This window comes from Calonectris borealis, chromosome 6 (assembly GCF_964195595.1).
Source record: "Calonectris borealis chromosome 6, bCalBor7.hap1.2, whole genome shotgun sequence".
NCBI lineage: Eukaryota > Metazoa > Chordata > Aves > Procellariiformes > Procellariidae > Calonectris > Calonectris borealis.
The window spans coordinates 28,373,887-28,391,742 of NC_134317.1; the positions used below are offsets into that span (position 1 = coordinate 28,373,887).

The following is a 17,856-nucleotide window of genomic DNA, read 5'->3' on the forward strand; positions in this document are numbered from 1 at the left end:
TATTAATACTGCAGCTTTCTTAATTTTATTTTTTTTAATAGTTCCTGATCAAGCATATTTTGTGTTCTAGATTTTCTTTTTTTGTAAACTAGTGGCTGAATAGGATTATTTATTGTGATAACTGGCTTTTGCAGGAATTGTTGCAGAAGAGTGGCTGAAATATGAGGACTTACAATATGCTTTGATACCTTCTTTTCTCCCCTACTCCTGAGAATTTTTTCTTTTTTTCTCAAATATATATTTCTAATGAGAAAAATGATTTTGTGGTTTGTTTGCTTATTATTAACCGATTATGGCTCTTTTACAAGGTTCTAAAAAAAAAAAAGCAAAAAAAATTGTAAGATCATAAAATGTCTAATTGAAAAGCTAGAATGAATGCAGTTACAAGCTAAAATTAATGTGTGGGTATGGGATATCTTCTCCTATCCTTAGGTTTTGCACCTTTTGCATTCCCAATTGGATGCAGCACAACAGATTTCTCAGCAGCTGGGCTGGCAGGACACTTTGATTAGACTATTCCTGAAAGAAAACTCAGAGGTCCGGATTGGCTTTAAAGAGAACAGGGCTGATTCCTCAAGGGAAGAGGGAAAAAAACCTCCTGCTGAAGAGCTTCAGAAGCATCAACCTGATAAGACAGAGGGAGACAAAACTGGCAGCTTTGCATCTGTTAATGGTCTGTTTGATCAGTGGAGTTTAGAAGACAACAAATCCCTGGATGCCCCTGCTCATTTCTCTGTTACGCCACTGGAAGATGCATCCACAACAGAGATGTCTTTTAGATTGGAGGACCGAGAAGAATTGTGGCACAGTAATCCTTCACATCTGAGTTTAGATCTGTCCAGTATTGACTCTTATGAACTGGCTGACATTGTGAATCAAACGACAGATAGCCAGCCCAGCACACCATCACCTATAGAGAACACAAAACCATTCTCTGGGCAGCCTGAGAAAGAGCTGGGTGTTATAAATGATGTGGGCTTCACCACTGATCTTTCTTTATTTGAAGACCAAGGAGTAAGTAATTCACTTCCCATGTGGTCAATTTCTCCAAATGTCTGCAATTCCTTTTTATTTTTTTAATCACCTCCCTGATGGATAATTATTGTCCTTTTTTTTTCCCTCCCATCTTCCAACAGAAAAGCAAACAATATAGCTCTTTTATAGTGCATAGGAGTACTTCCTTTTGTAATGTGTCTTCTTTTTTGGTTGTCTAGTTGGAATAGCTTTGATGTTAAAAAAAAAAAACAACCCACAACAAAAAAAAAACCCAAACCACAAACAAAGAAAAAACTACAAACTCCCACCCCTCCCTTCTATATTTCAACATCCTTTATCTTCCAGAGGAGGCATGGAGCAGACTTGCTCTGAAAAAATCAAGGGTAGCTAAAGGTCAGGTTGAAATAATGATGTAAAAGTTAAGTCAGTATGTATTACAACATACAAGCAAGACACAGTCTCTTATATTTGCGTTTTCATGTATTTAGCAATAGGACTTTAGACTGCAGAGCTTTCAAAAATGCTGAAATATGCAAGCATAGGGACTGTGATGAACGAGAAACGTTTTGAAGGTTTTCTAGACTAGAAGGGCTGTAAATATTTCTCTTCTTTCGTAGGGGGGTGATAATGAACTCATACAGTTACTTACAGACATCCTACTGTGTATAATGTGGAAAGGCATTGAGAAATCTGATGATGATGCTTGGATTGAGAGAGGACAGGTGTTTTCTGCACTAATCAAACTGGGGATGTCTAATGAGTTGCTGCGACCTTCTGATGAAATAAAACTCAAGTGAGTGTACAGTTCAAGGACGGGTTCTTTCATCCCTTTTGAGGAAAAACAGAAAAAGTAAGGGGCATTAGTGAGGCTAGGAAGGGGTGGGTGTTTCCCAATAAGATGTACTTTTCTTTGCTCTCTCTTCAAATACTGTCAGAAGTATATTCCGCTACCTATGCAATAGTGTCATGTGGCCATAAGGTTTTGAAACTTACTGCTGGTTTCATGAGCTTCTCAAAATCTCTTTTACCTCATTGGCTTATTGAGAAGATGGCAGTTATGTCATTGCTGACTGAGAGATTCAATTAAATACTTAATTGGATTTTTTTAAAGCCACTTACACTTAGAACATGTAATAATTACTTTGGGATTTTGTTTTCCATGCAGCTTGCTGGAGAAGATGTTAGAATGGTCAGTCACTGATAACAGAGATTCAAAAGGTCTCCCTACACATGCTGAAAATGCCTTCAAGCTCTTGCTAATTGTACAAGATTTCCTGCAGGCAGAAGGACTAGTTAATTCAAATTTATGGACAGAAAAGGTACAGTAACTGCATAATGGAAGTACTGTATATAGGCTGAAATAGTAATGAAAAAGTTGTCAGCTTGGATACTGTCATCCCTTCTAGGCATATGTTTTTAAACTATAGATATTACAGAGTAAGGGTTCATAGTGGAATGGATTAGATAGCCCCTTAATGAGTAAAAAAGCGTGAATACTTACTACAGGGAATATAGTTAATTTTGCAAATTAAATAGGCCTATAAGTGGTACTCTTTATTGAAAATCCAAGTCTCTTCAGACTGGAGAAATATTTAGAAAATGTAGGAGCTAATGAAACAATGTCAGTTGTAGCCTAAGCAGATTTTGCACTGTTTATCAGCATGTATGACTCATTGAGTGTGTCCTGAATAAAAGATCAGCTGAAACCCTGCTCTCAGTTGCAAGCTGAGAAATGTCACTTCTGGGCTTTGACCCGTATTGGAGTTTCAACATGATTTTGTGCATATATATGCAAATAGCTCAATTTTATATATCAGAGTCAGAAACATGAGGTCTGAGGCAGAAAACGACTAGCAAACACAATAAGTAGTAAGGTAAAGAAGCTTTCTGTCATCTGACTATTTCTCCTGCCTTCTTGACATATATGTTGTAGACACCCATAATTTGCCTCAACATTTATGTAATTTCCGGCAGTGGTCTTGCTTCCTTCGCTTTTCCAGTTTTATTATATGGAAACCTTCATTATATCACGATAAATCCTTTAAAAAATCAGGTTTTTTAAGGCTACTTTTTTTGGGAGAAAAGGGTAATGTTATGAGTCATCAACACAGTAATTCCTAAGCTGTTCTCCAAAATGCCTGCTTATAAGTAAACATAGCTTAATCTTAAAGCTTTTAACGGTTTGTTTTTAAAAAGTCTCCTCTTGGTAAAAGCTTTGCCTTCTGTTGTGATCTAGCTTTGTGAAATCTAATTAAAAATGAGGTCTGAACTTCAGAGCAATGAGAGTTGTGCTTATTGCCAACTCTGAATTGAAAATAACAGTACTTTCATAAATTATCTTCCACTGTGCCTGGGGAGAATTTAAAGCACCGTAATACTCTAAGCAGGACAGCTTTCAGTTTGCCACAGAAGCATTCATGTGATTCTGGGGCTTACAAAAGAATGATTTTACATTTGAGTAATTTATTAGGGAATGTATCAAGGTATATTAGTTTTAAGCAAACATGTCTGGATAGTGAAACGTGCCATTTGCCTTGTCAATACCTACCTTTCACAAGGTTTGTATCAATTCCAGTAGCAAAATGCTGAAAGAAAGGAGTGCCTCCTGATTTTTTTTTTTTAATTTTTTAACAGACATTAATAGTTGTTATGAAGTTTCAAGCATTTCACTAAATCAGATATTCATGAAAGAAGCCTTGTTTTCCTTCTCAGGGCACTGTGCATAATGCTACTGCTGGTAAATTACACTAGCATTACAGTCAAATCATTTAAAATACAAAGCAAAAGAATGAAATAAATACTGAACCCAAAAATTGCAAGTTGGTATGGTATCTGTGCTATTAATAACAGTGTCTTTTCAATCGTAGTAATCCTGCTCATGGTGTCTCTAACTTTTCGAAGGAAATGGCATTTAGTGGAGTTAAATGATAGGAAAAACATAAGCATATATACTATATGCTGGTTTTGGCTTTATTCAGGGGAGTGAACATACTGGGCTAGATAGATTTTCGTAGTCAGGAATTGTTTCAAATTACTGGTTTAACTGCAGTGTTCTGGGATAATTTTCTGGGTTTGGGTAAGTTAGAAGTGTGAACACAACTTCTTTTTCAGCTCTTTGAAATTATTGTGTCTCCAGCTGGAGTAGCTGTTGTTAATTTCATGCAATCTTCCGTTTTTACAATAGCTCTTGGAAGAACTAGTGACTCTCATGGATAGCCTGTCAGTCTGGTACTCTGCTGGCCTAGAAGCAATCAGGCTTTCACAGGTGCAAGTCCAGTTGCTCCTTGGATTCATTGCACAAGATAACTTACAGGTTTGTTGCAAATTCCTGCAAGTGGTACTGTGTTTTAAGTGTATATTTGATGTAACTGTTGTGGTTGGTGGGGGAGCTGCTTATACCAGTGAGCAGACTGATCGCAGTCATCCTTCATCCTTCTATGGGGAAGATGTTTTATTGGTTCTTAGCATTTGCAAATTTGCTCTACAGTCCTGTCAATGTGCATCTCCTGAGCATGAGAAAGAAGTAGAGGGCAAGTTGTTTGAAGACGGGACCATGTAGGCACTAGTGGCAGTAAGATAGTGATTCTGATCGTGACTTTTTGTTTCTACCATAAAATACATTTATTAGCGGTTTCATATTTACATACGTTAAGTGCACATGAACCTGGACCGTTCTGCCAAATCAACATTTGGAACAAATTTAGCAGAGCTGTGCCTGGAATATGAGCAATTCAATAAAGCCAGGATTGTTAGTTTAGGTATGTGATTGTCTTAGTGCAGCTGTGTGACTTTGGGGTTGCAACTGACTCGGGTTTGGTCATCACAGAATGAATAAGTAATCAGTGCCCATATTTGATGCATGTGTACCTTCAGCCTACCTGGGATGCAGCCAGAATATGTACGTAGTCCTGTGCTAAAAAAATGGGTGCTCAAAATTACTATTTTGAGGATTGCATTCATTTTTTGTTGTTTGTCTGTGTAGGTCTGTGCTATGGCAGCAGCCAAACTAAACACTCTTCTTCAGACCAAAGTAATTGAGAGCCAGCCTGAAGCATGCTACCTCTTGGGGAAGCTGGAAGGCATCTTGAGTAGATCAATTGAAGAGAAGACAGAAACTTACTCATTTTTGATTCCCCTTGTTCGGACATTGGTATCCAAAATTTATGAACTTCTTTTCATGAACTTGCATCTCCCTTCATTGCCTCCTACCAATGGCAGCCCATCTTTCTTTGAGGACTTTCAAGAATACTGCAGCTCTGATGAGTGGCAAGTTTATATTGACAAATATGTAAGTAGTAGATTCTTTTTGTATCATTTTCTTTTTAGCCATGAAAACAGAGGAACTCATTCAGAAATCACATTGTGCTTTTTGTTTTGTTTTGGTGGAACCAGATTATTCCAAATATGAAGCAGTATGAAGAGAATTCATTCAGACATGATCACGAGCAGATGGCACTTTATTGGAAAGATTGTTATGAAGCATTTATGGTGAACATGCACAAGCGAGACCGCGAGAGAGGAGAAAGTAAACTTAAATTTCAGGTAAGGTTTTGAGTGAGTGCCAGTTTCTCTTAGAAGAACTATCTCAGGAGTTGCCTTCTAAAAGATGGAGAAACTGAATTCCAGGATGATCCAATTCAAGTGATTGCAGGCAGGTTGATTGTTTTAAGATTGTATGGGCAGTGTGACTATATACACTTGTAGGATATGCTTTTTTATTCTATTCTTTCTATTTACGAGTCTTATCTGTAAGCAGAGTTATTTCAGGACAGTAGGCCTTTCTCATAATACAGCAACCTAGAATTATGCTCGGCTGTAAGCTACATCTTCTTTACTCTGATTTATGTTTTGAATTATTAAAACCTCTTCTCCATTATGAGATGAGTCAATGTGGGTGTTCTGTTTGGGTTTTTGGGTTTGTTTTGGGTTTTTTTGTTTTTTTTTTTAACCCTACTTCAATACAATGAAAACATTTAAAACAGTGAACAGTTCCTATTTAATGTGTGGAAAAATTGTTTCTGAACTGACCTTCTGTATAAGGTCCAGACTCAGTTTAAGCATTAGAATTAACTGGTAATTACAGCAAATACCATAGCTAAGTTACATTTATCTTGTTTTCCCTTTGTCTTCTTAATAAGGATCCTTATAGTAAGTCTTTTTTATTCAAGTAGCTAGAGGAAGAACACAATATGAGTCACATTCTACAATACCAGAATTTAAAGAAAAATCCTACCTATTATAATAGGATTTCCAATACTGACCACTTTTCTGGTGATGAAAAATTGCTTTCATATGGATTCAGCATTGATAATGCTTTCTCCACATCTTTAAGTCAAAGTTTGGCACCATTTCTTCCATGACTAAGCTTTTTAAAATTTCTCTCATAAGCATTACCTTAAATTTTCAGGGATTTCTACTGCTAAACTTTTTTTGTTCCTTGTTAATTTGTGAGAATTCTTGCAAGCCACAAAACTGTGTTTTCAAAGGTCAGAGTTATTTCAGTGCTAGATTTATTTTTAATGGTCTTTCAGGAGCATTTTGTGGAACCATTCAGCAGAAAGGCTCGACAGGAAAATCTGCGGTACAACAGTATGCTAAAGCAACTTCATAGTCAACACACAGCTACTCTGAGACAGTGGAGAGCAGCCCAGCTTTACTTGTTCTCTGAACGTGGTCCTTGGTCTGAAATGTAAGAGTGAAGTTCTTAAATCAAACAGTGTATGATGCTTAAAAGGAATTTGCTCACGTGACTAACTTACTGTTTCACATGGTTAGAACCTTGTCAAATTGACTCTGATAACTGTTCATGAGATGTGAAGTTAATATTGAATGCATCTTTGATAATGTTTTCTGCATTTAATTATCAAAATGCAAAATTTGAAGTGTAATGCTGAGCAGGTTACATAGATACTAGATTTTCTTGTCAAGTGACAAATAAAAATTAGTTATCAGTGAAGCATTTGCAAAAACGTATTGAGAGATCCTACGGATCAGTGGTTCTGTTGGAAAAGAGAAACTAGGCTTGTTAATAAAGAGTTTTTATGCATGAAGCTAGTTTCAGTTTAAAAGAATACGTTTTGCCAGTCTTAGCTTTTGGGGAAAGTTCTGGATAAAGATTTTTTTTTTTAGTCTTTTAATTGTCATTAACTGAAAGTGTAAACAATTTGATGTATTTCAGTAGAAAATAAATACTGTTTACAAAGTGCTTCAGGATAATCAGAATGCAACATTAAATATAAAATTAAAATGCAGTTTATTGCTTTTATGTTTCACAATGTACAAATGGATGACCAGTATTTTTCTAAATATGTACTCTTTTGTAATAAGTTCATTAATATAGGCCTTTACCTTCTTTTAACTGTTTTTATGAATATTCTTGTTTTCCTAGGAAACAGCATCCCATTCACTGGAAACTTTCAAATGTGGAAAATTTTTCACGTATGAGACTCAAACTAGTGCAGAATTACAACTTCAACTCTCATCAGGATGCTAGTGACCTGAGAGATAATTTAGGTAAAGTTGTGTTGCATTTGCTATTTCACTTGCGATCTCCAGTCTTTACTGAAGAAAGATACACACTTTACTCTTTGTATTTAAGAATGAGTGTATGGTAGATACTTAAATCTTGATTTTTCTTTATTTCCTCTGTAGTGAAATGTGTGACATAAGAATGGTGCTTTGACCTGAAACAACATCTTTTTACTGAGTAGAATTCATTTCCCCTTGTTCATTGAAATGTGTATTTTTGTTGCCAAAAAAAAAAAGTTAAAGTTAACTCCTTTGTTTTAAAATAAGCAGTCGCATAGCTTTCTTGCATAAGATTACTTTTTCAAGAAAAGGAAACAATGAGATCAGAGTAAGCCAGCAGTATTTGTTAAAAACTTTTTAGAGCTTATGATTAAAATGGTATGAAGCGCTTTGTTTCAGAAGTGTGCCAAACAGCTGAGCTAGCGGTGTAAACTGTTCTTTAAGTTAGATGTATTGGATATCAAGACTCAAACCAAAAAAATGACACTCTTGTAAACCCAAGTAAGCAAAAAACAAATGCAGTGTATTTCCATGAATTCTGCATGCTTTAATAGTGTCTGGCAGAACACTGCAAAATATTTTATTGGAGATGTCCACATCAGAATTCGGTTTAAAATTTTGTAATGTGTTTATGTCTTCCCTTTATAGTGTTGCGATTTGACGTATATTTCAGTATAGTTCCAGGAGTTCTGCTTGCCCCCAAAAGTATTTAAGAAGTCTGGTTGCTTCTTACTCAGTTAAAACCAACATTCAACAGTAGAAGATACACTCAGTAGTTTAGCTTTCCAAAAGTGTTGTAGCAAAAAATTTTCGGAGCTGAAATGTCTATTTATGATAGGTGTGCACCAGACACAGCCCTCTAGTGAGTCTCTGCTTCTGGAGGTGGTGAAGCAGGTGAAAGTGAGTGACTTGGAAGATGATGTTCTTGAACTACCAGAAGAAGACACAGCAGCCAGTTCCAATTTGTAAGTACAGCAGAATAGAACAGTTGAAATTTGTTTCTGTGCTAGGGATGAGGAGTGAGAAACAACTTCGGGCGTTGATTAGCCTACAAAGCTTCCCTCTTTCTTTGTCTGGCCTTAACAATCTGATCCAGGGCTTTGGAATAGTTTTGAACAGCAGAAATGTTGCTGTTGGATTTATCATTGTCAACGATGAGACATAAAGAGCCCCAGGGAAAAGAAGGCAGAGCAGATATTTGTGAGGATCCATTAGTGATTCACTTGCTCACAGTTAGTCTGAAGCTGAAGCTACAGAATTGTTGAGGTATTTCTACTATGTACATCGGCTATAATTCTCAAGAGGCATACACCAGGCTGGAACTGGCTCTTGTCTATAGATGCCAGGGCCATTCCTGATACCATCAGCTGCATAGCATCGATGTTTGCTTGGTTGGCATTAATCTGTTAGAGTGTCCCCTATGTTTAAGAGCATTCCAGAGAGAAGGCCTGCTGTGCTTCCTTCATGTCACTTGTGTGACTTTAAAAAAAAAAAAAGGGGGGGGGGGGATAAGGGGCAGGGCAGGGAGAGAGAGCAAATGCTTCACTCCAATAACTGGACATGTGGTGTTGTGCATGCATCTATGTGTGTTTATGGTGTTGAAGTCCAGTAGAGATGTGGCACTTCTTTGAGTGAATCCGATGCATTTTCTCATACCTTAAAGGTTATTAAAGGCTTGCTTGTGATGTGTCATATCTATAGACTTCTGAGCAACCAGTTACTTCAAATACTTCTGAAGATAACCTCAGTCACATGAATCAGGACTCAGCTCTGCTCTGGGCCAGACCTAGCAATTAAATAAGAAAAGGAAATGCAGCCTGATTTTTTCATACTTCAATGCAGGTCAAGTCCATTGTGCCTGAGACTGAAATATCAAGCCTGAAGAGTGGTGCTATGAAATGATGTTTGGTAGTCTAGTCTGAAACATCCAAGATTGCTGATGGAAGTAGCTTCATATAATCATTTATGTTGTACTTTTAATGCCATTCAAATTTGATTTTTTTCTGAACGGTACTCTTACCAGCACCTAAGCAACTGTATAATCTACCCAACGCTGTAACACTTAGTGGTATTTTTGTAGGGATGAGAAGGACGAGCAAAGTCAGAAAGAAAAGCTAATATTGTCTGAAGACTGTGAACTCATTACAGTAATTGATGTGATACCTGGCAGGCTGGAGATCACTACCCAGCACATCTATTTCTTTGATGGTAGCATTGAAAAAGAGGAAGGTGAGCATGATCAGTATTTCTTTCTTTTCAGTGCAGTTCAGCATTCTGTTTTTAGTAGGCTTTAGTAGTTTAGTTTGATTTTTTTGAGAATGAATGTCAAACTAATTGTGAAGAGATCAGTTGTGGATCTGTACTTAAAATTAATACTGTACACGGTGGTCAGTAGCTGGCTGATCCCTTCAGAATCAAGCAGCTGGAACTGTACTTGCTGAGCTGTTAAATTGATTCACTATTCTTAGTATTTCTTAAAAAAATTAACTTATTAAAAAAAATTAATTGTTTGCTGACTAAAAAAATGTCATTACCTCTAATTTGCTGCTTAAATGGCACCTCCCTGTTGTCCCTGACAAATAATGTTTCACTCATATATTGATTAAAAAGTAGTAGTAAGTAATGATTAAAAAGTAGTAGTAAATATTAAAAAAAGTAGTAAATATTAATTTAGTGAACTTTAATGGAATATACACAGTTGAGTATGAAAACAATGAACTGAAATGTTTAACCAATAATGGTAAAATTTTCAAAAACAGTTTATCAAGAAGTTGGCCTTTTGGGAATTCTAAACATAAAAGCTTCTATTTCAGCCTGTTTAAGAAAGCAAAGGGGTTTGGTTCATATTTTTTGTAAACAGAATACATTTATGATGTGTCTTTGATCAGAAAGCAAAAACAAATTCTGCACTCCACCAGATATTTCCTGCTGCCTCTTTCTTTCAGCAGAACAATAGCTGAATTTAATAGTGTTTTCCCAGCAAAATGGTTAGTCAAGCCACATATAAAGTTTGCCTTTTCTAGTAATAACTGGGGTGATTGGAAATGATACCGCATTATGTCTATATGAAAAGTTTTTTATATATTCCAAGTCAGTAATCAAAGTGCTCTTCCTAGGGGTAGGTTTTGATTTCAAATGGCACCTTTCTCAAATTCGAGAGATACATTTACGTCGGTACAACCTGAGGAGGTCAGCTTTGGAGCTCTTCCTTACAGATCAAACCAACTATTTCCTCAACTTCAATAAGGAGGTATGGGTTTCCCAAATTTCCTTGATTTATATAATTAGCACAAGTGTCAAGTTTAAATTCACTGATCGTGTCTAATTTGTGTCTTTCATAATACCGTAACACTAGTAGCAAAAGTTTTGCTAGATATAGCCATTATGAGAAACTAGACTGCACTCTGTGAGAACCTCTGTCTGGCACCTAGAAGCTGATTAATTGTGAAAAGATGAATAAAACAAGATTCTTCTTTTTCCTGCCTCTCTTTCTCTCTCTGTTATGATACAGAACAATTATTCAACTAAATTTACATCAGTAGTAATCTAAATATCTTGAAGCCCACACATCTTTTAAAATATTCTGAGCAAATTAATTACAAAGCAAAGGAGACTTTCTATTTTACCACAACATTGGAAATCATTAATATTTCTATATTCCATGGTTTAGGACTAGTGAACTTTTTTTCGCTGGCTAATGTAAGTGATCCTTTGCATGTGGGACTAAGATAAATATCAGAACTTAGGGTGAGTTACATACTAGTAGGTCAGTTTATGAATAACTCCTATAAAATGTTTTTGGTTTGTTTTTTTTTTTTTTTTTTTTTTTAAGTAAATAAATCTTTGTAATAGTTTTGTAGGGAAAACATTGGTGTAATTTTATTTGAGCAACAGCAGTATTTCCTAGAAGACTTCTGTGGGGAATGATGATTTTCTGTGTAGCATCTACACAAAAGAAAAATCACTTCATAACATATGTTGCCTTCATATCTTGTAACTGAAGGATGTCATGTCCATCCATGTCCAAACATTTTATGCAGCAAGAGGTAGAAGTGTTTAAAAGTGTAACTGTGTTCCATTTATTTCACATTTTAATTAGCAGAGAAGTTGTTTACTTGTCAGCTTCAATATCCATAATAATTTTTTTATTAATGCTGTTTTCTAACAGGTACGAAACAAAGTATATAGTCGAATATTGTCACTGCGTTCTCCAAATATTTCTGGGACTAGATCTCTTCAGGAACTTTTTAAAGCTTCAGGTTTGATGCAGGTACGAGACTTCAGCATAAATGGTCTAGAGCATTCCTCCTCTTCTTGAAGGAGTCCTGGAAGGTCCTGGACTACTGATTTTACTTTTTTCTCCCCAGTGTTTAGATGGCAACTGCCAACTGCTGTACCCTTGCTCTGGTCCCTGAACTTTCGCATGCATGTTTTTAGAATTGCTGTGTTTTGTGTTTACAGTCAGTGAGGTAAATGGATAGAGCCAGGCTCTGTTGATGTGATTGACAGGTGTTCCAGCAAGAATGGAAAACATGTAGCAGACTTACTTCTGTTTTTAGTCCATGATCTTGAGTGCACATTTTGGAACTTCTTTCACTACATGGGCAAATACCTTTCCCTGCTACCTTTTCATGATAGAGCTTTCAACAAAACCCATGTGAAGATTAAGCAGGAAATATGGTATTGAGGGAATTAGTAATATTGGTATAAAAGGAAAATGTCAAAATGTCTGTATTACCCTAAACATGGATAAATTTTTTAAATGTAGTAAATATATTTTTATCTTCCATCTCTTTATGCCACAATTATTGTTTTCTCTGAGGGAGGAACCTTTACAAATGACTGTTAAATATTGGAAATACTTTGGTTTTTCTTTGTTTCCCTAACGATAGGAGTTATCATGTTGTATATTTAAGTAGAGAAAATATCGTCTATAATGAAAAATCTCCATCACACTACAGACAGATATTGAGCCCTTCTGAACACAGCTCTGTCTGTTCTTTTGGTTTAAAATATAATAGTGGAGCAAAGGCGCAAGGACAACGTTAGTTTAAAAAGTCCTGTACCATCAACCAATGGGAGAACAATTTATAAATAAGTTTTGACCTTAGAACTCTAATGGATTTCAAAGTTCTGTTCCGTTTCTTTCATTTCTGTTTTTCTTTATTTATTCTGAGGCTACTAGTTGTCTGCTGCCCTGTATTTAAAACAGTACTGGGATTAATCAGTGACATGATTTCAATGAAATATAGGCAGCACAGTCACTGAATCAAAAGGAAAATAAACTTTATAAGGAGAAATTAAATTTGGACTTTCATACCATTCTTACAGTCTTGTGCCAATACTATCCTCTGGCAGATAAATACTGATAAGACATGTAATTTGCAATAGTGGTATCTTTGATATAGTGACTTCCATTGTATCTTTTTTTGTCCTTCAGAAATGGGTGAATAGAGAAATATCAAATTTTGACTACCTTATTCAGCTGAACACAATGGCAGGACGAACTTACAATGACCTTGCTCAATATCCTGTGGTAATTAAAATAATTTTAAAATTTTTGCCAAAGGTATGTATTTTTTCTATTTTGAAAGATGAATTTTTAATCTCAATTTGATCTTTTTTTAGTTCCCCTGGATTTTACGAGATTATACTTCAGAAGAACTGGACCTGAATAATCCTGCAGTCTTTAGGGATCTGTCCAAACCCATAGGAGTGGTAAATGAAAAGAATGCTAAGGCTGTGAAAGAGAAGTATGTATTTGAACAGTCAGTTATATTTCTGTTTTTTCTGAGCTTCCAGGCTAATAACACATTTTAAAAATTAAGTGGTGACAGTGAAATTTTTAAAAGCTAGTTTTATAACATCACAGATGCATTTGCAAAGGTTGTTTATTTGTTCTTCCTGCTGCTTTGAGATTAGTTAGCTTATATGGCACTGAAACGACAAAACCTACTGTTGTAAATTTTCAGTTAAAACTTACTGTTGTAAATTTTCAGTTGTTTCTCATATGTGAGGATAAAAACTGAAAGGCTGTAGAACACTTAATGTAATGGCCCAGCATCTTGAAGAGATGTACTGTGTCCTATGTCTGCTTCAAGATAAGGAATGTGAAATCATACTGATGAGTTGAGCTGCCTGTGCTCAACTTTGATTGAGTAGCATTGATCCTAAATTTGTGCTTCCTGCTCTTTTTCTCAAGCATAGATTATTATTTCTGAAAGAAAATATAACTCAGTGACTTCCAGCAACTCCTCTGTAGGTAGGAATGACAAGTACTTACACCTACACATCAGTGTAGCGATCCTTCCTTTTTTGCTAGTGTGGGGAGTGAGTGTGCTATTATACCAGATTGCACTTGTCAGGCTTCTTCCAAAACCAGCTTTCTTCTGAAAACTTGGAACATGGAGAATTTTCTTTGAATGATTAGGCTCTATCCCTCACTGTAATGAAATTGGTTCTCTGACAGTATGCTTAACTATAATTTCTCTTGCTAGCCTTGTGAGACTGAGGAATGTATCAGCCAGATGGTGGCATACTGCTGTAGAGTGAGTTTGCCAGTAGAAAAGGAAATGGACTTGAGTGTTAAATAAATCTCTCTTCTGCATCCTGACACAGTCACACTCACTCTCTTCTTAATTTTATTTTTTTTAAATCTTGCAAGAAACTGTCACAAGTCCCTTCAATAATAAATATTCAGCTTAGTGATGTGGGAGGTTTTGTCTATTGTATAAAGTCATGATAAATCAGGCCTGTCTTGCCCTTTATCCAGTTTCTGACAGCTGATAGGAAATGTCTAGGGAAGAGTATAAGAACAGGTATGCAAAGGCTTCATCCAGTGTACAATTCTATCTCTCAGCAGTCTTTTGCTTGGGGATTTTCTAAGTCAGAATTGGAATCCTCATGTTTAATAGAACTCAATGTATTTTTCTCTTATAGATTGCTGTGATTGTTTCTTTTGAATCCTTGCCTCCAATAAGTATAATCCACATGTAAATCAGCTGTAGTGCTCGGTTGTATTTATAAAGATTTTTTTTTTTTTTGTAGATATGAGAATTTCGAGGATCCCCTTGGGATAATTGACAAATTTCACTATGGGACACATTACTCAAATGCTGCTGGTGTCATGCATTATCTCATTCGGGTAGAACCTTTCACAACACTTCATATCCAACTTCAGAGTGGCAGGTATGCTGTGAGCAAATAAGCAGCACCTTTATTGTTCTTCCTTATCATTTTACTCGAGGGAGTGATCAAAGTCTAACCTGAGTTTTGTGATCCACAGATTCGACTGTGCTGACAGGCAGTTCCACTCTATTCCTGCTACCTGGCAAGCTCTCATGGACAACCCCAATGATGTCAAGGAACTTATCCCAGAGTTCTTCTACTTCCCAGAGTTCCTGGAGAATCAAAATGGTAAATGACTGCTCAGAATATTCTCATAGAAAACTGTTCTTGTATTCTTCAGAAAAGAATTGTTACAACCATTTGTGAATGCTGTGGAACACTTCTTATTTCAGCTTTATAGTGTGTTTGTAGAAATTACTTAATCATCATGCTGGCTTCAGACTGTTTAATGAAGACACCAGTTGTGTTAAGCAGCAGCCTAAACGTTTTTAAAATTCAGACTAGGGGCTTAAGGATGGCTAAAAATAGTGTTGTTTATCCTAATGTAAAATATCAGAGATGCTTATTTGGATGTTTGAAAATGAAAAAGTTAGCAATAGTTAATAGTGATTAAATAATGAGCAAAAGTTAATACAGGTTACTTAGTATTCTTTTACCCAATGGGTTCATTGGGTGATAGAGTTTGGACATCTTGAAACATATGAGGTCTTGTATTTGTTCTAGGCAACCAGTATATTTTCTGCTTGTTCCTGTTATCTTCCAACGCAACGTTAAGTCACCTGATTTTTGAGCCATGTAAGGTTTCAGTACCCATCAGAAGGAGGGGAAAAAAAAAAGCTGTTTCACTCATATATAATGCTGATTGAAAAAACAGCATCCTGCATTCTGATATGAGACTCCTAGCCATTTTTTAATTCACATTTATTGCATAGTGAATTGTTTCTCTACCTATTAGACAATTTAAAAATGGATTTGTATGTTTGTGCTGCTGCTAATTTAGTCTGCTAGCTACACGTTCTAAGTTATAAAAATTGGAAACAGCCAAGTCACGCTTTCAAAAGTCATTTAAGTATTTAAAGTTGTTGTAATGAAAGCTGATGGGATTTAAGACTTCTTGAAAGCCTTGATTCTAATAGTCATTTAAGCATATAAGTAACTTCATTCTTATGAATAACCTCATGGAAATGTTTTGGACTCTTAATCCTGGTAAAACAAAGCAAATGCAGATATGTTTACAGATAGATATGTAAATGATTTATGCTACTTTTAAGGTTGGGACTTCAGCTTCAAAATCATTTAGGTGCTTTGCACATTTGTTATCCTGTATCATTTAACATTTTAAACATTCAGAGCACAACTTAGCCTCCTATGTCAGTGGTAGGGTTATTGGAGATTTACATTAAAAGTTTTTCAATATCCTTCCCTTGCATTGAGAAAAGAATGCTTTTTAATTTTTATTGAGAAATCAAGATATTTGAAATATCTTGTAGTAACTCTTAAAATTCTCCAAATTTTTCACTAGGTTTTAACTTAGGTCAACTGCAAATATCCAAAGAGGTGGTAAATGATGTTGTTCTCCCCAAATGGGCCCACTCCCCAGAAGACTTCATTTATAAACACAGGAAGGCTCTGGTAAGATGATGTTTATATGTGTGAAGTAATGATAAAGAAAGTACACCTACACATTGTCACTGTGGCTTAAGTGTAAAATACTGGGACTACATTTGAACTAGAGTTGTGGTTGCATTTGACATGACAAGTACCATTAGAACTTTCAGTTAAAAGCACTGTGTATGCAATAAAATGCTCAAAATAAAAAAGGAAAGAGCCTGAATATACAAATCATTTGGGAGTTTGCTGCTCTAGGAGATAAAATGCAGGATTAGGTGGTTTTAGGTGATAAGGCTTCCCTTGCTTTTTCAAGATTATTCTGTATGGTACTAGGGAACTAGCAGCTTACCTTCCCTTGCATAGTTGCATTTCAGTAGTCTGGATGTGCTGCTTCGCTGTATTAATTTTCCCTCTTACCTGGCAGTTACTGCCCTTAACACCCATGGATATTCTTATGCTTCTGCCCTATACATTGGTATATACCTAGCTTGTGGATACTCTTAGTTTAGGAATTAAATCTCTTTCACAGAAAATAGTAAATGCTTCAAGAAGGGAGTAGTACTTCTCTGATTCTTACAAGAGCATTTTTTCCTTCTAGGAATCTGAGTATGTCTCTGCTCATCTTCATGAATGGATAGATTTGATTTTCGGTTACAAGCAGAGGGGACCAGCTGCAGTGGAAGCGCTCAATGTGTTCTATTACTGTACTTATGAAGGTACAAAGCAGTATGTCATTGTCGTCAGACTTGTGGGTTTTCAGTATTGGACAGAAAACACTTGATTTGTGAGCATGCCATACAGTAGCATATGGTAAGGCAACAGAATTATGGATGAAATATGGCAGTGCAACTTGTAATTTATCATCAAATAACCAGAATATTTGATGCTTTGATCAGAAGTTGTGAACCTGAAATGTTACTAAAGTTTTTTTTAAAAGAGGGCTGTTAAGTTGCTTGTATTTTGTTTCTAAAAGTGCTTGGGGGTTTTTGTTAGTTTCTCATTTGCTTGCTTAAAAGCATTTGTGCAAGAGGTTTCTTGTGGCTTAGGAGTCGAGGCAAGTTGCTTAAAAACAACAAATGTTGAAGACAAATGTTAGTCTGTTAATTCCAAAGGTGAATTTTGGGTGGCTTTTTTGTGCAACTTATTGCATACATGAAGTATATTAAATTCATTTGATAAGACAAAAGCCTGCAATTCTTGCACCTATAGATACACTTAAAATTCCATGTGCAGAGTGGAGTTTTCAGGTCGTATTTATATGGAGGCGTTGTTTGGAGGCTTTTCTGGGGTAAAGGGTGATAATGCTGCAATTAATTTAAGTTTTGCAACATTTGTTGACCATTTCAGTTCTCAATAAATTGTTTCGATTTTGTTATTTTTCCTTTTTTCTACCCTTCATCGTTCTGGTTGTGATCCAGGGGCTGTGGATTTGGATGCTTTAACAGATGAGAAAGAAAGGAAAGCATTAGAAGGGATGATAAACAATTTTGGGCAAACTCCCTGTCAGCTGTTAAAGGTAACGCTCTCTGTTCCCTCTCAATCAGACCTTTGTGATTATATCCAACTAAGTTACAAAGAAAAAAAAGAAAAGAT

The 17,856-nt window shown here is 35.9% G+C and overlaps 1 protein-coding gene across 17 annotated transcripts in view; it reads left to right on the forward strand.

The window, feature by feature from the left end:
- Positions 1-17,856, forward strand: part of NBEAL1 (neurobeachin like 1) — a 94,822-nt gene that overhangs the window by 59,197 nt on the left and 17,769 nt on the right. For 15 of the 17 annotated variants that reach the window (XR_012674133.1, XR_012674132.1, XR_012674130.1 and 12 more), the window contains 19 exons: positions 433-1,014; positions 1,614-1,789; positions 2,162-2,315; positions 4,181-4,309; positions 4,979-5,284; positions 5,389-5,538; positions 6,528-6,685; positions 7,385-7,509; positions 8,363-8,489; positions 9,605-9,753; positions 10,641-10,774; positions 11,693-11,794; positions 12,965-13,060; positions 13,153-13,277; positions 14,572-14,712; positions 14,810-14,940; positions 16,175-16,284; positions 16,862-16,979; positions 17,682-17,779. Coding sequence is in view for 13 of the 17 variants with exons in the window: in XM_075153399.1 (XP_075009500.1) it covers positions 433-1,014; positions 1,614-1,789; positions 2,162-2,315; positions 4,181-4,309; positions 4,979-5,284; positions 5,389-5,538; positions 6,528-6,685; positions 7,385-7,509; positions 8,363-8,489; positions 9,605-9,753; positions 10,641-10,774; positions 11,693-11,794; positions 12,965-13,060; positions 13,153-13,277; positions 14,572-14,712; positions 14,810-14,940; positions 16,175-16,284; positions 16,862-16,979; positions 17,682-17,779 (3,111 nt within the window). In the remaining 4 variants the exon portion in view is untranslated. The remainder of the gene's footprint in view (positions 1-432; positions 1,015-1,613; positions 1,790-2,161; positions 2,316-4,180; positions 4,310-4,978; positions 5,285-5,388; positions 5,539-6,527; positions 6,686-7,384; positions 7,510-8,362; positions 8,490-9,604; positions 9,754-10,640; positions 10,775-11,692; positions 11,795-12,964; positions 13,061-13,152; positions 13,278-14,571; positions 14,713-14,809; positions 14,941-16,174; positions 16,285-16,861; positions 16,980-17,681; positions 17,780-17,856) is intronic. The other 2 variants (XM_075153405.1, XM_075153404.1) reach the window with 2 other exon arrangements.